Source organism: Lotus japonicus, chromosome 4 (assembly GCF_012489685.1).
Source record: "Lotus japonicus ecotype B-129 chromosome 4, LjGifu_v1.2".
Classification (NCBI taxonomy): domain Eukaryota; kingdom Viridiplantae; phylum Streptophyta; class Magnoliopsida; order Fabales; family Fabaceae; genus Lotus; species Lotus japonicus.
In genome coordinates this window covers 64,239,387-64,255,541 of record NC_080044.1, presented here as the reverse complement: position 1 = coordinate 64,255,541, position 16,155 = coordinate 64,239,387, and the positions used below count along the sequence as shown (strand labels likewise).

Genomic DNA, 16,155 nt, shown 5'->3' with positions numbered 1-16,155 from the left:
GACATTTGTCGATAACCAACACTCGTTTAATCGAACCATATATTAACTAACCCCAGTTTATTCAAGATTATAGAAGTACTAACATTATGTTAGGTAGGCCATTATAATAGATAACATCAGTTTATACGAGATATTAGAATCACCAACGTTTGGTTAAGATGTTCATCAACATAAGTTAACTCACTATATAATGACTAAGGGATGGGGTCCCTAATAATAATTGGTTCAAAAGGAGATAATAAAAGATGACTGTCGGGACTATTGTACTCCTAACAGTTAGTTAATAGGGTCAGATGAAAAACTAAACTATTCATCATTACGTTGCTTTAAGTGTACCGTAATTGTCATGGAATCAAATGGAAGACTTTAGTTATCACTGAGGTCATGGTAAAAGTCTCAAAAGAAAGGTGGTATTAATCTTTATCCATCTTTAACGAATTTAGCAGGTAAAACTAATACTACAATTTTGGGGAAAATGTAAAAATCTGGGAAATATCCAGATCTCGAAAATTTCCAGATTTATTAGCCGGAGAAGACGAATGCGTGGTGGCGCCACGGCGGAGTTCCGGCCGGAGATGAATGGACCACCCATGATGATGTGGGATTCTTCTAGAGGAACGAAGGTGGTGGATCCGCCGCCGTGGCAATCTGAGACCAGACCGCGGACAAGAACACGTTTTCAGATTGTGAATGTCGCCGGAAAAATGATGTTCGCGGGCCTCCAACCAACAGACCGCTGGTGCAGCCGTATGGGCTTCCCGCATGAAAATTGATGACGGAGATAGTGAAAATGATGGTTCTGGAAGATGAGGAAGTATTGATGATGATGATGATGAAGAACACGGTGATGAAGCCCAGATCTATGTTAGAGGACTAGCTATTGAAATATACCATATTATAGGCGGTGGATATGAAATTAAAGAGGGAAAGGGACTGTAAGTGGAAATGAATCTTGAAGTTTGAAATAGACCCCTGGTGGATTTATACATATGGCGCCGAAAAAAAATATATTTGTAATTGTAGTCCTTTTTTTTTGGTGGACCGGTACCTCCTCAAAGAGATGCCATGCCGTATGGAAGTTTTCTCCAAGTGAGATAGGAAAATTTCAAGAGAGATGAAGAAGACGGAAGCAAGGAGTAAAGAAGTGAGAGAAAAATGACAAGAGATAGGGATTTTTTTTAATATTTCCCTTTCCAATTGATGGTGTGACTCACATGTGCAGCCTTATTTCATTTCAAAGTTTTTTGAAATTTTTCAGATGAAGAAGAGTGGGTACTTGAAATAAGAAGAAAACTTAAAATAATCTAGGAAAAAGGAGAAGGTGACACGTTACCTAGAAGAGGTTTCTTTTCTTAGAGTACTAGTATGTATACCCGTGCCGATGCACGGTGGACATATTTCTAAGGATATAATAATTTACTTTTAATATATTGAATTATTTATTTTTTATGAATGAAAAAAAATTGAAATACTGTGTTTTTTATTTGTTTTGATATAATTTTGAATGATTTTTGTTTTTATTCTTTTATTTTCATTTTGCATAATTCCAAATAAGATGATAGAAAATCCAGATTACATATTAAATTACAGATTTTTTTTTAATTATATCATTGTGATTTCCTAAACTATAAATAAATAAGAATGGGTATTCAAAATTTAAAGGATGATATAATAATATTCTGTTAAATAAAATACTATAATTGAATTGATTAATGCACTCAAAATATTTAGAGTCGAGTAAATGCACTGCATTAACATCCCTTTGATTACTCTATTTATGAGAGAATCTAGTCTCCCTTTAATAATTAATTTGTAACGTCCTCTCCCAACTTAAATTTTTTCATGAAAATAGAAATAAAAAATCCAGTCCATTCACAAAATACAAAGTGTGATTAGCCGAACTTGGGCTGAGAATCTTCCGCATGGAGCCAAGTGACGTTGAAGAAGAAGAGTGAGAGAAGTTGCTTTCTTCCCCCACATTTGTCTTTAGCCTCAGTACTATTTTGCTTGCACCCCCACCAGAAAATGCATCCAAATCAATACAAACCCATTAAAAGTTAGTACAATCCCTACTAACCACAACATCACTGAAACTGATATGACATGCATGATGCATCTTCAATCCTGACCAAATAAACCACCCAACAAATTAACACTGAGAAGAAAAATATCAGATATCATTTGTGTCCAATTGGGTTGTGTGGATACTTATTAACCAAAGATTTTATTGGTACCTTTCAATTGGTACCCATCATACGAATTTATTGCTTATAACACACCAGTGGTTGGGTGATATGATAAAATGATACAGAACTTTGCGTTTATATTTGAAAATGGTTGTGGTCCTAATCACTTTCTGCAATAAAAATTATGCAGTTAATTAATAACTCAAAACAGTCACATAGTGAGCAAAATTTGGGTAGATATATAATGGCTGAAAAATGTGGCACATACATTTAGTGTATATGTGAAAATCCTTATATAATTGATTTTAAAGTGATTTTTTATGGACTCAAAATCTAGTAAGCAAAGTGGTGAGAGGTAGTGTGACAGAGGTGCATGACAAAGGTGTCTATAAAAAGCACTCTGACACTTAAGTAGACACATAATTTTAGTTTAGGATAAGCAATATGAGAGTAATGAATGAATAATCTAATTTTACTTATACTGAATGTAAACCTTATATACTTGGTTGTCCGTATTTGCTCAATTGCTAGGAGTTAACCGCTTGCTTACATGACATAACGGTCCTAGTTGGAAAACCTTGAGCATGGCTATACCAACTTAACTAATGTGGTTAAGTTAGCTGGTTTGGATGATATAAATTTTGTTTTCCCTCGTCTTACATGTGGCTTAATTGCAGAGTTTGACCTTAGTCATTATGGGCCGACCTAATGGCTTTGGACCATGTGGTCAGACAGGTAGAATCTCGGCCTAGAACATACAACCAAAGTCTATCATTAGGAGAAACTTCCGTGAATAATTTTTTGGCTAGTAGCAAAGGGAGGGGAGGGGGCCAGACGTGTTAGTCCATGGTCGTCCAAGCTTTTAAGTTTTATTTTCTTACATTTGATACATATGTATATTAACGGTAAAAACCATTGTAGGCATGCCATATTCGTTGATCTTGACCCCTATTTTTGATCTAATTGGCCCTCTTGTCTAAAATTCCTACCTCCATTACTGCTTTTTGGTTGAGCCAAGCCCAAGCATGTCAAAGAGCAAGAGTAGTAAAAGAAAATTGACTCCTAACTGATGGGTCATTAATTCCGCTCTGACACAGTGAGCATGCTGGTTGATTCTTATAATTATGGTTAGACTATTTTCTACCAATACACACAGCTTCCCCTTGTCTTCTTAATTACCTAATTATGTTTTTATCCTTATGGAGTAAGATAAATTGAAATATGTACTTTGAGGATTTAAGAACACATGCAAAGTACCATCATGTAGAAAAGAACCAGAGTAGTGTGAGGTGAAGGGATTACACAGTTACAGAACCGTTGAAACATGTTGGTGGTTTTAATTTCAAGTACTGTACCTGTCTGCAATGGCCTAAATAAAAAGAAAAGAGAAAGTGGGATGGATGCTCGAGGACGAGGCTTACATTGAAACTGAAAAAGGAGCTTGGCTTTGTACAGCCGTTGTCAAGAGGGGACGTGACATGAGCGAGTGGGGAAGGCCCATACAGACTCTCTGTCTCTCCAAAGCCTATAATTTTCAGCACATAATAATAATGTACTCGTTTACCCATCAATGTCTTCACTGCACATTCAAATGCATTTGTAATTCATAAATTTACTGCATGCTCGCTCCTTCTAGATATGGATCAAGATCATTAATGACTTCATTGTTCATCACTTGATATTGTCAAATACCACTCTGACATATAATAGACGGTACCACACATGCTTGCATAGGGTATGTTTCGATGCACGCTAGAGGGTGGCATGCAAAAAGTAAATGAAACTCTTTTATAGATTGATATGAATGTAGTTCTTTCAGAAATCAAGCTGCGGATCAATTTGATTGGTGATTTCAGGCTTTGCACACAGTGGTGAGGTGGTTACCAATGGTGGAACATGGTGGAGTAAGTATCTACATAAGACACTCATACGCTCTAGTTGGTTTAGAGATAACTCAAAGTCGAGAAAATAACATAATGAGCAAATGAATAATAATTGTGTAATTTAATGATCAAACTTGTATTTATGAATTTCATACAAACTAAGTGTAAGTGAAGTGTTTAACATGAGTGTAACTATTGTGATTAATTGTGTCAACTCTATTTTTACTCGCTAACTGTAGAATGAGATAAAGTCTATCTTTAATCATTTTGATTGGCCAACACGGTATTCACTTGATTGTGAACCCTCCAAACTAACCAAAACGATAGTTATTCGAGTTAATCATAACTAATGTATTTTTATGTTAACTCCATTGATATTAAACATCCAACATGAATTTCTTCAAATTTGACCAATCAAATATTAAATTAAAGGCACAAGACCCTGGCAATACTTGAAACAACAACAAAAAACATGCTTGATTTTGTAGTCATAAGTGCCATAATCACTTATGGTAACAAGTTTTAAAATGTCATTTATGAAGTTATCATGTTTTGGATTATGTGTCAACAAGTAATTCAAACACGCTAAAAGTTGTATGCAGGATAAAGAGTATATCACTTAGAAGCAAAATGTAACCGTGGGGTGAAAATAATTTGAGAAAGGGGCTTGTTTAAAAGGGAGGGAAAGTTAAAATAAAAGAAGGAATCTGACAAACTTTGCCAAGGAGGAATAAGGGGAAACTGATGTAACCGGATTCTCTTTGGTTACTTTATAATGAAGTTGATATTAGTTATGTTTTGTCATTTTCCAAGCAGTGTTCATGCTGCAGGTTGAAGTTGTGTGTACGAATATGCTGCCAAAGCCAAATGGCTATGGCAATGGTCTATGGCTATGTAAAAATAAATAAAAGATGAGTATCAACCAACAATCATGAATTTGGATTGTTTGCTGTGGGCAATTTCTTACAACGAATCTTAGTCATTCAATTTTGATCGGACGACATAGATTATAAGATATTTCAACTTTTTAATTTTGGTGAAAAATATGAGTCGATGTATCTTTAATCATATGATTCAAATTTAATAAATGCGTGAATGTAAAAGATAAGTGAATACAAGGAATCCAAATTTAACAATTTATTGATTCGGTGATAAATATTCTAGATTCTCAGAGGTAAAGACACGAATTTGAAATTCGAAGAAATTGAGCCTCTTTGTCAATTTTATTTTTTCATTCCAAGACAGGTTATCTCAACCCGTGCCTCACATAGTTTTTTTTTAAGGGTTTTCACTATCTCAGAATGATCAAACCCAAGATTTCTATAAACAATTTTTCGAACGAGATTAATCTTTTAGAGAGATGATGATTATAATGTAATATTTTCAATGAAGCTAAATATTGGAAGAACCCAATATTAAATAGAGGTGTAATGGAATGGGTTTGGGTTGGGAGAGGAGGAGAATTTTAATGGACTTTATTATGCAGGTACTTTTTGACAGTAACCTAACCCTCCTACTCTCCTTTTCTTCAACTCTCAAAAGAGGACCATACCCCACACCCTACACTACTACACAAAGAAAAATAAAAGAAAAAAGATTGAACAACAACAACAACAACAAAAGAAAAGAACCATGGTAATGTAATGTAATGTAATGGTAAACCAAACCAAACCAAACCAAAACAAACCCCTCCCTCTAAATTATTGGGGGGAAGACAATAGACAATAGAAAATAGAGAGAGAAGAGAGGTACCCCATTCTTTCTTTGTTTCTCCCCAAACAAAACCATGAGAAATGGCAACAACAAAGACAAGTGAGTGAGGAAAGGCCAAGTAAGCTAATTGACCCATCAAACAAACAAAACCCATGTAGAGAGAGCAGTGTCACACTGTGTTTGTTTGTTTGTTTGTTGTGTATATAGCAATTGCTATTGCAAACTCTTCCTCCCCCAACACCAACAGCACACACACCTCAATTATTTCTTCTTCTTCTTCCTCCCATATTGTTCCTCCTGTGTCAGAAGGGTTTTCTTCTTCTTGGGTTGTTGTTGCTGAAGATGCCGAGGCCAGGGCCAAGGCCTTACGAGTGTGTCAGAAGGGCTTGGCACAGCGAGCGCCACCAACCCATTAGAGGAACCATCATTCAACAGATTTTCAGGTTCTGGGTTCATCTTGGTTTTTTCAGTTTCCCCTCTTTTTTCTTAGCATGCCCATTTTGTTGACTTTGATTGTTGCACACCACCTGTTTGATTAGGGTCGTCAATGACGCGCACAGTCCTGCTACTAAGAAGAACAAGGAATGGCAAGAGAAGCTTCCTTTTGTTGTTCTCAAAGCTGAAGAAATCATGTACTCCAAGGCAAATTCTGAGGTTTTTTACACCTAATGCTTGTGGAATTTTAGATCTTTCACTGTGTTGCATGAACCCTTTTTGCCTAATTTTTGTGTGGTTTTGTTTGTTGGTTAGGCAGAGTACTTGAATCCTGATACGCTCTGGGACCGCCTTAATGATGCTGTTAACACAATCATTCGGAGAGATGAGGCTACTGAGACAGGAGACCTCTTGCCCCCATGTGTTGAAGGTACTCAATTTTTCATCTTTTATGGATCCACTACTTATAGTTTGTGTCAAAATGCTATTTTGTTGTGTCATTTGGGATATAGAGAGTATGTATTGTAGAGTGAAAAGTTTAGTAATTTTAGCTGCCAGTGATGTGTTTTTCATTTTTGGTTTTCTGGGTATGTTTGATCAGCTGCACTCAACCTGGGATGCAAACCAGTGAGAACTTCGAGAAGTGATCGGCACAATAACCCCAGAACATACCTTTCTCCAAGTACTCAACAACCTCCTCCTGGGTCTCCTAGACCTGCTGGGGGGAATCCCTTAAACTATGCAAGAGTGACAACTTCTGCACTTGCATCTGTTCCTGTGTCAAATTCTACCCACCAAAGTAGTAAGGTGATGGGTAACCGTAGCTATCCCTTTTCAGACAATTTCCCTTCTGGTCATCACCAGCCATTGGCAATGGAAGCTAAACCCTCATTGAACTTGGGTTCAGTTTATCCCTTGTACTATGTTTATGATGCCAGAGAGCCTCAACCAAGGTCGACCGCCCTAGATAACCCTTGTTCTGACACCATCTTTGTTGGCAGACCAGTCATTACTCCAGCCCCAGAGACATCTGGAATTGGTCTTTTGGAACACACATCCTATGGTAGGTTTCATCATGCTCCAAACAGAATTGCTAAGGAAACTGCTGTAGGCACTACTCAGGAGGAGTCACAAGATGGGGAATGTGATTTATCTTTGAGGTTGGGTCAGTGTTTGCATCCTTGTTCCAGCAGCAAAAGTGGTTCAGCATATGGAATTGATGATGTTAGTTTAGGACTTTCTCAGGAGGGCAGCAAGTTCAGTCATCTATCTTTGCAGAAAAATCAGGAGTTTTGTTTTCACCCTAGAGAAGCAGGTTATGGGACCATTGACCCCAATTCCAGATATAATGTAGAGGGTGGAGATCAGAACTTGGAGGCAACTTTCCGGAAGCGCAAAGCACCTTTAGGTAACAATGAGGAGGATGGGCAATTTTGCCGGCATCTAGGAGTCCCATCCAATCGTTTTATTGGTAGGCCAGGTTTGTAGACAGACTTTTGTTAGATCATATATGCATTTGCAATGCAAGATGATCCAAACATTGTTGAATCCTAGTGTGTAGAGACTTTTTGTGCATGTGTAGCTCTGCTTGTGAAAAAATCTTAGAAGTTGGGGTTGAGTTGCTAATAGCACTGCTGCAAATGTGAACTGTATATAAAATCTTTACTTGCTTTGTTTAATTTGTGCCTAGCTCTGAAAATATCAAGAGAGAAAAAGTATCAAATGTGAACTTTTGAAATGGAGTGTCTAAATGCAGTTATATTCCCTGAACCAAGTATGACGGTTCATTGTCGCCAAAGTTCATGTTTGGATGCACAGTGGAAAACCATGGTGAAACCAACATCACGGTGACCAAAATCAACTTTCCTTAGCTTTGTGACTGCCCACATGATTCTGGTGGCTTTTCATCATGTATCCAAACATACACAAAGACTATGCCAACTATAATCTTTTTTCTTAGTTAAGATTTGCTCTAAACCCAAGTCTATTGGCTTCTGGCTGGCTTTCAGCATTATCTTTTTTCACAAAATCATCAAGTGAGATGCACCAAGGTTTGATTTTCCTTATCAAGTGATCGGTGACAAAAATAACTACAGTACAAGTTTGTCATTAAACAGCGCAGACCCTAGCTGCATAAAACTGAATCATACTTACTTTTTCAACTGCAATTAGAGATCAAATGGGGAATTCTTTGGTGGGGCAATGCTTCCTAGTTCCTACCATAGGCAATCTACTCTACATTAAGCACGTGTGGCACTGTGTGGATCATATTAGAAATGCAATGTAATGCCTTTACACGTGTCAACTATTTCACTGCCTACCTAAAGAATTTCTCAAGGCCCCCCTAATAGTGTCAGATCACGTTAGCAGTGTGCATGCTTGAATCTATTCAAAGAATCAGTTTGAAGTTTATCTGATCAAGTTCATTTGAAGTGTGAATTTCAAGACATTGTTCAGAGGATAAGCTTCAAGATGTCCCTTAGGATGAATTTCATAATTTCCGCGGACCCTATTCTAATTTAGGATGGGGCTTTTGGTCCTAACTCTTAACATTTGGTACAACTTGTAGGGGTAATAACCTAAGGGAGTGTAAACGGGTGGAGCTGGTATTGTTTGAGCCATAATTTGATCCAAATCAGTTCACAACTTTTGGATAAAAAACGCAATATAAAACATACCTTTAGGTTATAATTAAAAATAAAAAATGCACGTGTGGTTAATTTTGTTTATACACATCAAATAATAACTCAAGTGATTAATAGATGACAAAGTTATTGCCTAATGAAGAACTTTCCATTGTGAAAATGTGGAGTTGCTTTATGAAGTTTTCTCTACTTTGAGCGCATTTATGCAATTCGTGCTCATTAAAACCCACTTTAGAAAAAGTAATGACAACACGAACCTATCATGTTTGAATACCTTGGCTGAAATTTCTGGAATTTTTTTGTCAACACTGCAAATACACTCACACCCAGGGACGGAGGGAGTGGGGTGACGGGCTCATGCTCCAGTCACCCCCAAGTTTGGGAATTTTTTAACCAATACTTGTAAAAAAAATATTTTTTAGCACCCCCACTTTTATCAATAGGTAAAATAGGATACGAGTTTCGTTTTCCTGTGATTGTCCGTTGCACACCACGCACTTTTATTTTATTTTTCATTTCTCCTTCTTTTTTGGTGCCCCCATTTCATTCTTTTATTCTTTTTTTTTTTTGTCTTTTACTTACACACAACACAAAACACACAAACAAATTATCTCTTTCTTCCTCATTCTTGACCAGCAAAGTTTCATATTGGGTAAAAGTAAAACCCATTTTTTCACTTAATCCTTAAAGCTTGCTATGGACACTTGAGCTCAAAGACTCCATTTTTATGGTACTAGTAAGCACCTTTCCTCCCCATCTTTCACTATTATTTGTTTTCTTTTTGATCTGAGAATGGGTTGCGAGTTACCTTGGTCATCCCCTGTTTCTCACTTTCTTGTATGTTTCTTAGTGATTAATTTCATTCCATTCCTATTCTTGCTTCCGTTTCCCTCTGTTTCTTAATTTCTTTGTATTCCTTTTTTTTTTTAAGTTTTGATGAGTTGCATATTTTTTAAATATTTTTTATCAAGTATGATTTCATAGTTTTGCATTCACTATAAGTGTGGGCGTGTGACACTGGTAGTGTGAACTTGTGGCTGAAAATGAGAAACTGAAAAAACATAATCAAGAATAAAGCCTAAAGGGGACTAAAGTGAGTGGAGTAGCAAATAAAAAAAGTGCAGTTAGTTTTAGACTAATCAAATGCTGAAACATTCATCCATTGTTATTTTGTTCTCAGTAAGAAAATAAATTTCGAGGGACTGTATTGCCTTATTTAATCATCATATTATATATTTCTTATGCTTATAAAAAATTGCTAGTTATATGTGATTTTTTTGCACATGCTTTGTGAGAAAAATTAAAATTTTTCTATAAATTACATTCCTTTAAATCTTCGTCACTCCCAAATAAAATTCCTGCCTCCGCCCCTGCTCACACCTAGTGCGAGATGTGAATAAAAGAGAATAATGATAAAGTGATAGGAAAAGAGGAGAGTGATTGGAAGATAAAATGAGTAAAAATGAAATGAAATAAAAAGTAGCTGTGAATATGTCAAAACCCCAAAGTTTTGAATCTTACAAAACAATGCTAGTAGAACTCCTACTTCTTATTCAAAGTATCGATTCATAAATATCAGTTGATTATAGTGCACACTATAAGTGGTACATTCATTGCTCCCCTGCGAGTGTTTTAGAGTTGTAGTGCTTGATTGTGTAGTAATTATGAAGGTAGAGAAATAAAATTTGTTGAAAATGGTTGTGTTTGATTGTACTTCCATTCGCATAAAGTCGGTTTGAAGAAGCTTAAATGTAAGTTTAGTTAAAGCACTGACTATACTTTAGCTCAAAATAATTTCATTTACATTACCACATTATTCATCATCATTTCTTTGAACACTTTCTTCTTTTGTTGCTTCCGAAAATACTTTTAACACTTTCTAACTTAAATGCTACCGATTTTATTTAATTTTAAAATAGAACTAATAGTTATTACGAGTTCTGGAGCTGTCATTGATTGCTATATGCTGTTTAATGAGGCTGCCATCATTATTATAGTCACTCTCAAAACAGAGCATATACGACAAATTGCATCAATCAAAACAATCTCCATGGATCTTGTTTCTCAGGATTGATGTAACCTAGCACCTTGTTACCTGACGAATGATATATTATTCAGCTTCCTCCCGGTCTTCAGTTCTCTCATTCTCCACATTGTTCTTGAATGAATATATCAAATTATTCACATTTAGAGAGCTATAATTGGCCATGTATATAATATTATAATGGAAGTAAGGTATGTTGGGGAGAGTCACGGCGAGAACCTATGGATCAAGGCTAATGGTAGACACTAAAGAGATCTTGAATACCACATCTTAACCTAAAACCTTAAGACGTTAGATTTATGAGTCAATCTTCTTATAAACTTTTCCTCTTACCAACAAGTTCATGAATTACAATTGGTCTGCCTATATATGTTACTTTTCATTGGTCTAGATGTGAGGGATTTCAATATTTCATGAGGTCAAATGTTTAAGTCTCCTTTATACAATTATACTCCGAATAATATATTATGTATTAATTAATCAATTGTTCATGTAATGGTGACCTTAAAGAATTGATTTTCACAGCTAAGATATTGGCCGTTGTGCCTGGACGTGAAAGCCATTATTTGATTATTACAATATTATTGTTTGAATACATTGACATTTGAAAGTATTATTGTTATGCAATTATTGATATTAGAATATACTACTAATATAAAATCATATGCATCCATCCATTTTCACCTCTTAAAAATGTGAAAAGAAATGAAAGAAATAAGTGATATAATATGTGATGTGACAGGAAATGCAAAGAGAAATAGAAAAAAAAATATGAGTAGAAAAGAGATGGAAGAGAAAGTTAATTGTGAATGTATCATTACTCCTTAGTGTTTAATGTTTAAAAATACATTGTAAAACAGATTAAAATATCCAATGCATATTCACTCAATGAAATGAATTTATTGGAGTGAGCATATGTGTTTTCACGTTCACCAAACATATATAGGAATTTAGCTTCATTATAGTAACTTGATGTTGTCGGAAACTTTTTTTTTTAATTATAGTAATAATCATGGAGAAGTAAGCATATTGACACAAATGTTTCATTTCGTAAGAGATCAAGTGAATAAAGAGAGATTCGAACTTGAATATTGCAAAATAAAGTTGCAAGTGGCTAACATTTTGACCAAACCATCGAAGGGAGATCGGTTTAGAGACATGCATGATTGGAGTGCGATCAATGCCTAAACTGAATTAAACGGTATGTGGTAAATAGTTAAGTTAGTGGTCTTTGTAGACAATAAGTAGTTAAGTCTGCTGGTTAATCTAGTAACAAAATTGGTTACTCTGGTTATAGAATATGATTAAACAGAGTATATAAATGTTCATGTTCTATTGAATAACAAGAAAGAGTTCATTTGCATTCAATCTTTCTCTTAATTGATGCTTTGTTACTGATTCATCATACTTGAGCTAGGAGTTCTAACTGCTAAATCACAGCAACCCCGAATATAAAACTTTTGCATATTAAAAAATTCAAAGCCCATACATACATATGCATGTGGAACGAGTGAGAGCCCAAGACAAATTCAAATATTAAAAGAGGACCACAAATTGTCTTTCCAAGTCATTAACACACAATGACATATATTCTAGTCATTTTAAGTGCAAGTGGCAAAGTCTTTATTATTACTCTATTATCAGTTTGGCCCAATCTTATATGTCCAATTGTCCACAACATCAAAAGACAAGGTAAAGCCAGCTAAAAAAGAGGTTTCTCATCACTTTCCAAATGTCCCCACTTCCTTTCTCGGGTCCTCAATCAAAATAATTTTCAAAGATGTTAAGTTACCTAACCTCATCATAATTCAAACTCCAAGATACAATTTCAAACATCAAAGTTGACTATGATGGGTGAGAGGGGATTCAAATTTCTTTAATCATACCAATGTGTATAGAATCGTTTTTCTTACACTAATGACATTTAACCACAACAAACAGCAAAGCTTTTTGCCACAAACTACATGTGTTGAACTGACATACACCAATCAATATTGTTTAGTTAATTATCATTACGTAATTTGGCCATCAACAACAATCTCAATACAACCTCAAATAAGATATAAAATGCAGAATTTATTACTATATATTCATATTCACACAGCCGTCCACCACATAATTTACTCATCAAAAAGGAAAAATTAAAACAAAATGAAAAGAAGAAAAAAAGTAGCACTTGAACTGAAAAATCAAAATTTATTGTAAAATGTATAACCACAAAAAAGAACTGAATCTGTGATGATGAAAATACAAACAGAGCAACAAAATGAATCACACAACAATCAATTCTAGCTACGATCTCTCATCTCTCTAGAAGAAAAAAACCGCGGTGATTGTCATCACCGTGCTGGCAAACACTCCGGCAGCTCCGAGAGAACCGGCGGCGGAGTCCTGAGGAGGAGTGGTGGATGATGATGGTGAAGGTGAAGGAGAGGCAGATGAAGGAGGAGTGGCGGTGCTGCTGCCACCGGTGACATTGATGGAGAGCTTTTGACCGCCGAGGCAGTGGCCGGGAACGCCGCAGATGAAGTAATGAGCACCGGTCTTCTTAATGGTAACTCTCACAGGTGGGGTGGTGTAAGTTGCGATTGGAGATGTTGAGTTGCAAGAATCATACTTTTGCTTTGTCACTTCCTCTACGTTGTGTGCACTTGCTGCGTAGTTGAACACTGCATTACAAAATAACACATTCAAAGTCACTTTCAATTCTATCTCAGAAAATCATCAACCTTTTTATTAACCATAGTCCATAACACATGCTATTTGGACACTTCAATCCATGCTATTTTCATCATCTCAAAATCTGAGGTTTGATATGATTATGAACACTTGAATTTTCATCTTGTGTTATAAAATCAGCTCTCCAGATCTTAGATAAAGAGATGAAAAATTCAATTTGTAGGAGGAGGAAAAAATTCATATCTATCATGTGTTATTTTAAGCACTTAATTTTTTGGTTGAGAGAATGAATAATATGAAGGTAATCATTCTAAGCAGTAAACTACCCGTCACAAAATATGATTCATCATAGACATTAAATAGGATTTGCATTCACTAAAGTCAAAGGTCCGCGACCGTTTAATCTTAGTCAAACGACTCTTATTCATCAAGTGCAAAGTAATCTCTTAAAATCAATATCTTAGAGTCGTTTGATTAAGATAGGTCGGTAACCGACCGCTGACTTTGATGAATGTAAGATTGTTTGAGTCCAACAAATCTGAATTCATTAAATTACATACCTAGAATGTCTCCAACCTTGAAGGTTTTGCCAGAAGCCCATGTTCGGTAAGCAGAAGCACCATTGGTAGGAACTGTCCACCCTATGGTGTCTCCAACAGTGTAAGTAACTGCTCCACTTGACGGAGCTGGAGAAGGAGCAGATTCAGGGACGGCAGCGCTTGATGGAGGAGTGGCGGTGGTGGCTGGTGCCGGTGCCGGAGCTGAGACAGGACTGGATTTAGGAGCAGGGACAGGGCTGGACTTAGGAGCAGGGACAGGAGCGGGAGCGTTGTTAGAAGCTTTTCCGGCAACAACGGTAACCGCAAGCTTCTGACCAGCGGAACAGTGTCCTCCAAAGGCGCAGATGAAGTGCTGCACCCCTGTCTCGGTAAGGGTCACGGTCGCCGGACCGGTGCTGATTAGAGTAACAGGGCTTGAACCGCTGCAAGAATCAAAAGCTGACTTTGTAACCTTGGCAACATTGTGTTGACCATTGGCAAAGTTGAACACTGCAAAAAAAAATCAAGTCATTTGATCAGGCTTCACACACAAAATTCAAAAGGTGTATACAGTAAAATTAATTTGCAAATAAACTATTTTAATTTGCGAACTATATTAACTCGTGAACCATATTTTTCTTAGTTAACAACAGAATTTTTTTTTATGAGACTTACCGAGAGTGTCGCCGACGGAGAAGGTTTTGTTGGCAGCCCAGTTGGTGTAGAATGAAGCGCCGCCGGTAGGGATGGTCCAGCCGGTGGAATCACCCACAACGTGTCTGGTCTGAGCTGATGAGGTGTGGAACAAGGTGGTTGCTGCAAGAAGCGCAAGGAGGAGAACATTCATGTTCCTTGCCATGGTTGTGTTCTTAAGTTCAGGTTGCCCCTGTTTTCTAAGAGACTAAGACTAAAAAACTCTGTTTGTGTGTGTTGCTTTGAATGAAAGCAAGAAAGAATTGAAGGTAGAAAAAGCAGTGTCTTCTGTTGGTATTTATAGAGAAAGTAGATAGATTGATAATGCGGTTAGAAGGGTCAAGTGATTTTACTCGGTCAAACAAACAATCCTATCATATTTTTTAAATTTAATTGATAAATTTTATCTTTTATTATCTTTTTTTTTTTCATCTGATTAAAGGTAGATTAATTTATAAGAATAAAAAATTAACTTTATGGAATTTAAAAAAGGTTCATTCTAAAAAAATGAAAATTTTAATACATTAATAATTTTAAAAATTAATCTGCATTTTAGTTTTCAAAGAATTTTTTATCTATTCTTCCGATGGAGAAAAAAAAAGAATATTTTTATCTATTTCTTATTATTCATATCACATCTTATCATCTATAATCCATCTCAAGCAAAATCTGGAATAAGAATCTATTTTTCTTCGATCTTATTTTACTATTATTATCCAACTCTTTTATCTTATTTTTCTTTATCTTAACCACTAAACAAATCCAGATGTAACAATAAAGAATATCCTACGCTCTGGTCCTTGGTTCTTTGACCTTGTTTTACGCTCTGGTCCTTGGTTCTTTGACCGATATGTCTTGGTGCTGCAGCTGCTCAATGGTGCGGTGGTGAACCCACCGATCCCACTTGGTGGCGTCCCCTTTTGGGTGCAAGTGCATAATTTACCACTGGGTGGTTTCAGAACAGAGGCAGCGGCGAGGTTGATCGCCCAAACCTTCGCTGGTTTCATGGAATTGGATCGCTCCGAGGCTAACCGATATGGTCCGTTCTTCAGGGTGCGGGTGTGGTTGGATTCCGAGGCTCCCCTTCGCCGGGGCCGTCTTCTGGCGTCCGCTGGCAAACCACCTCTGAAAGTGGTGTTCAAGTATGAGAAGCTAAAGAATTTTTGTTACCGTTGTGGGCTGTTAGATCATGTGTTGAAGGACTGCGATGTTCAGGATGATGGTCAGCCTCTTGCTTTTGGTGGCTGGCTACGGGCGGAACCTCCAGCTCGTCCGTATCTTGGACGTAGAGAGGGAGGTGGTGGATTTGGAGAGGGACCGGGGAGAGTTGGACAACAA

General features: G+C 36.6%; 2 protein-coding genes across 2 annotated transcripts; one reads left to right on the top strand and one right to left on the bottom strand.

The window, feature by feature from the left end:
- The first annotated feature begins 5,749 nt into the window (after positions 1 to 5,749).
- Positions 5,750 to 7,955, top strand: LOC130714777 (uncharacterized). Its single transcript, XM_057564724.1, has 4 exons — positions 5,750 to 6,225; positions 6,322 to 6,436; positions 6,533 to 6,647; positions 6,819 to 7,955. Exons 1-4 carry the CDS (start codon positions 6,125 to 6,127, stop codon positions 7,703 to 7,705), a joined length of 1,218 nt encoding a protein of 405 aa, XP_057420707.1. The 5' UTR covers positions 5,750 to 6,124; the 3' UTR covers positions 7,706 to 7,955.
- A 5,127-nt stretch (positions 7,956 to 13,082) lies between these two features.
- LOC130710272 (blue copper protein-like) lies at positions 13,083 to 15,093 on the bottom strand. The gene is made up of 3 exons (XM_057559474.1): positions 14,800 to 15,093; positions 14,146 to 14,634; positions 13,083 to 13,575 (listed from the first exon to the last, which is right to left on the bottom strand). Exons 1-3 carry the CDS (start codon positions 14,981 to 14,983, stop codon positions 13,217 to 13,219), a joined length of 1,032 nt encoding a protein of 343 aa, XP_057415457.1. The 5' UTR covers positions 14,984 to 15,093; the 3' UTR covers positions 13,083 to 13,216.
- Positions 15,094 to 16,155: the final 1,062 nt, after the last annotated feature.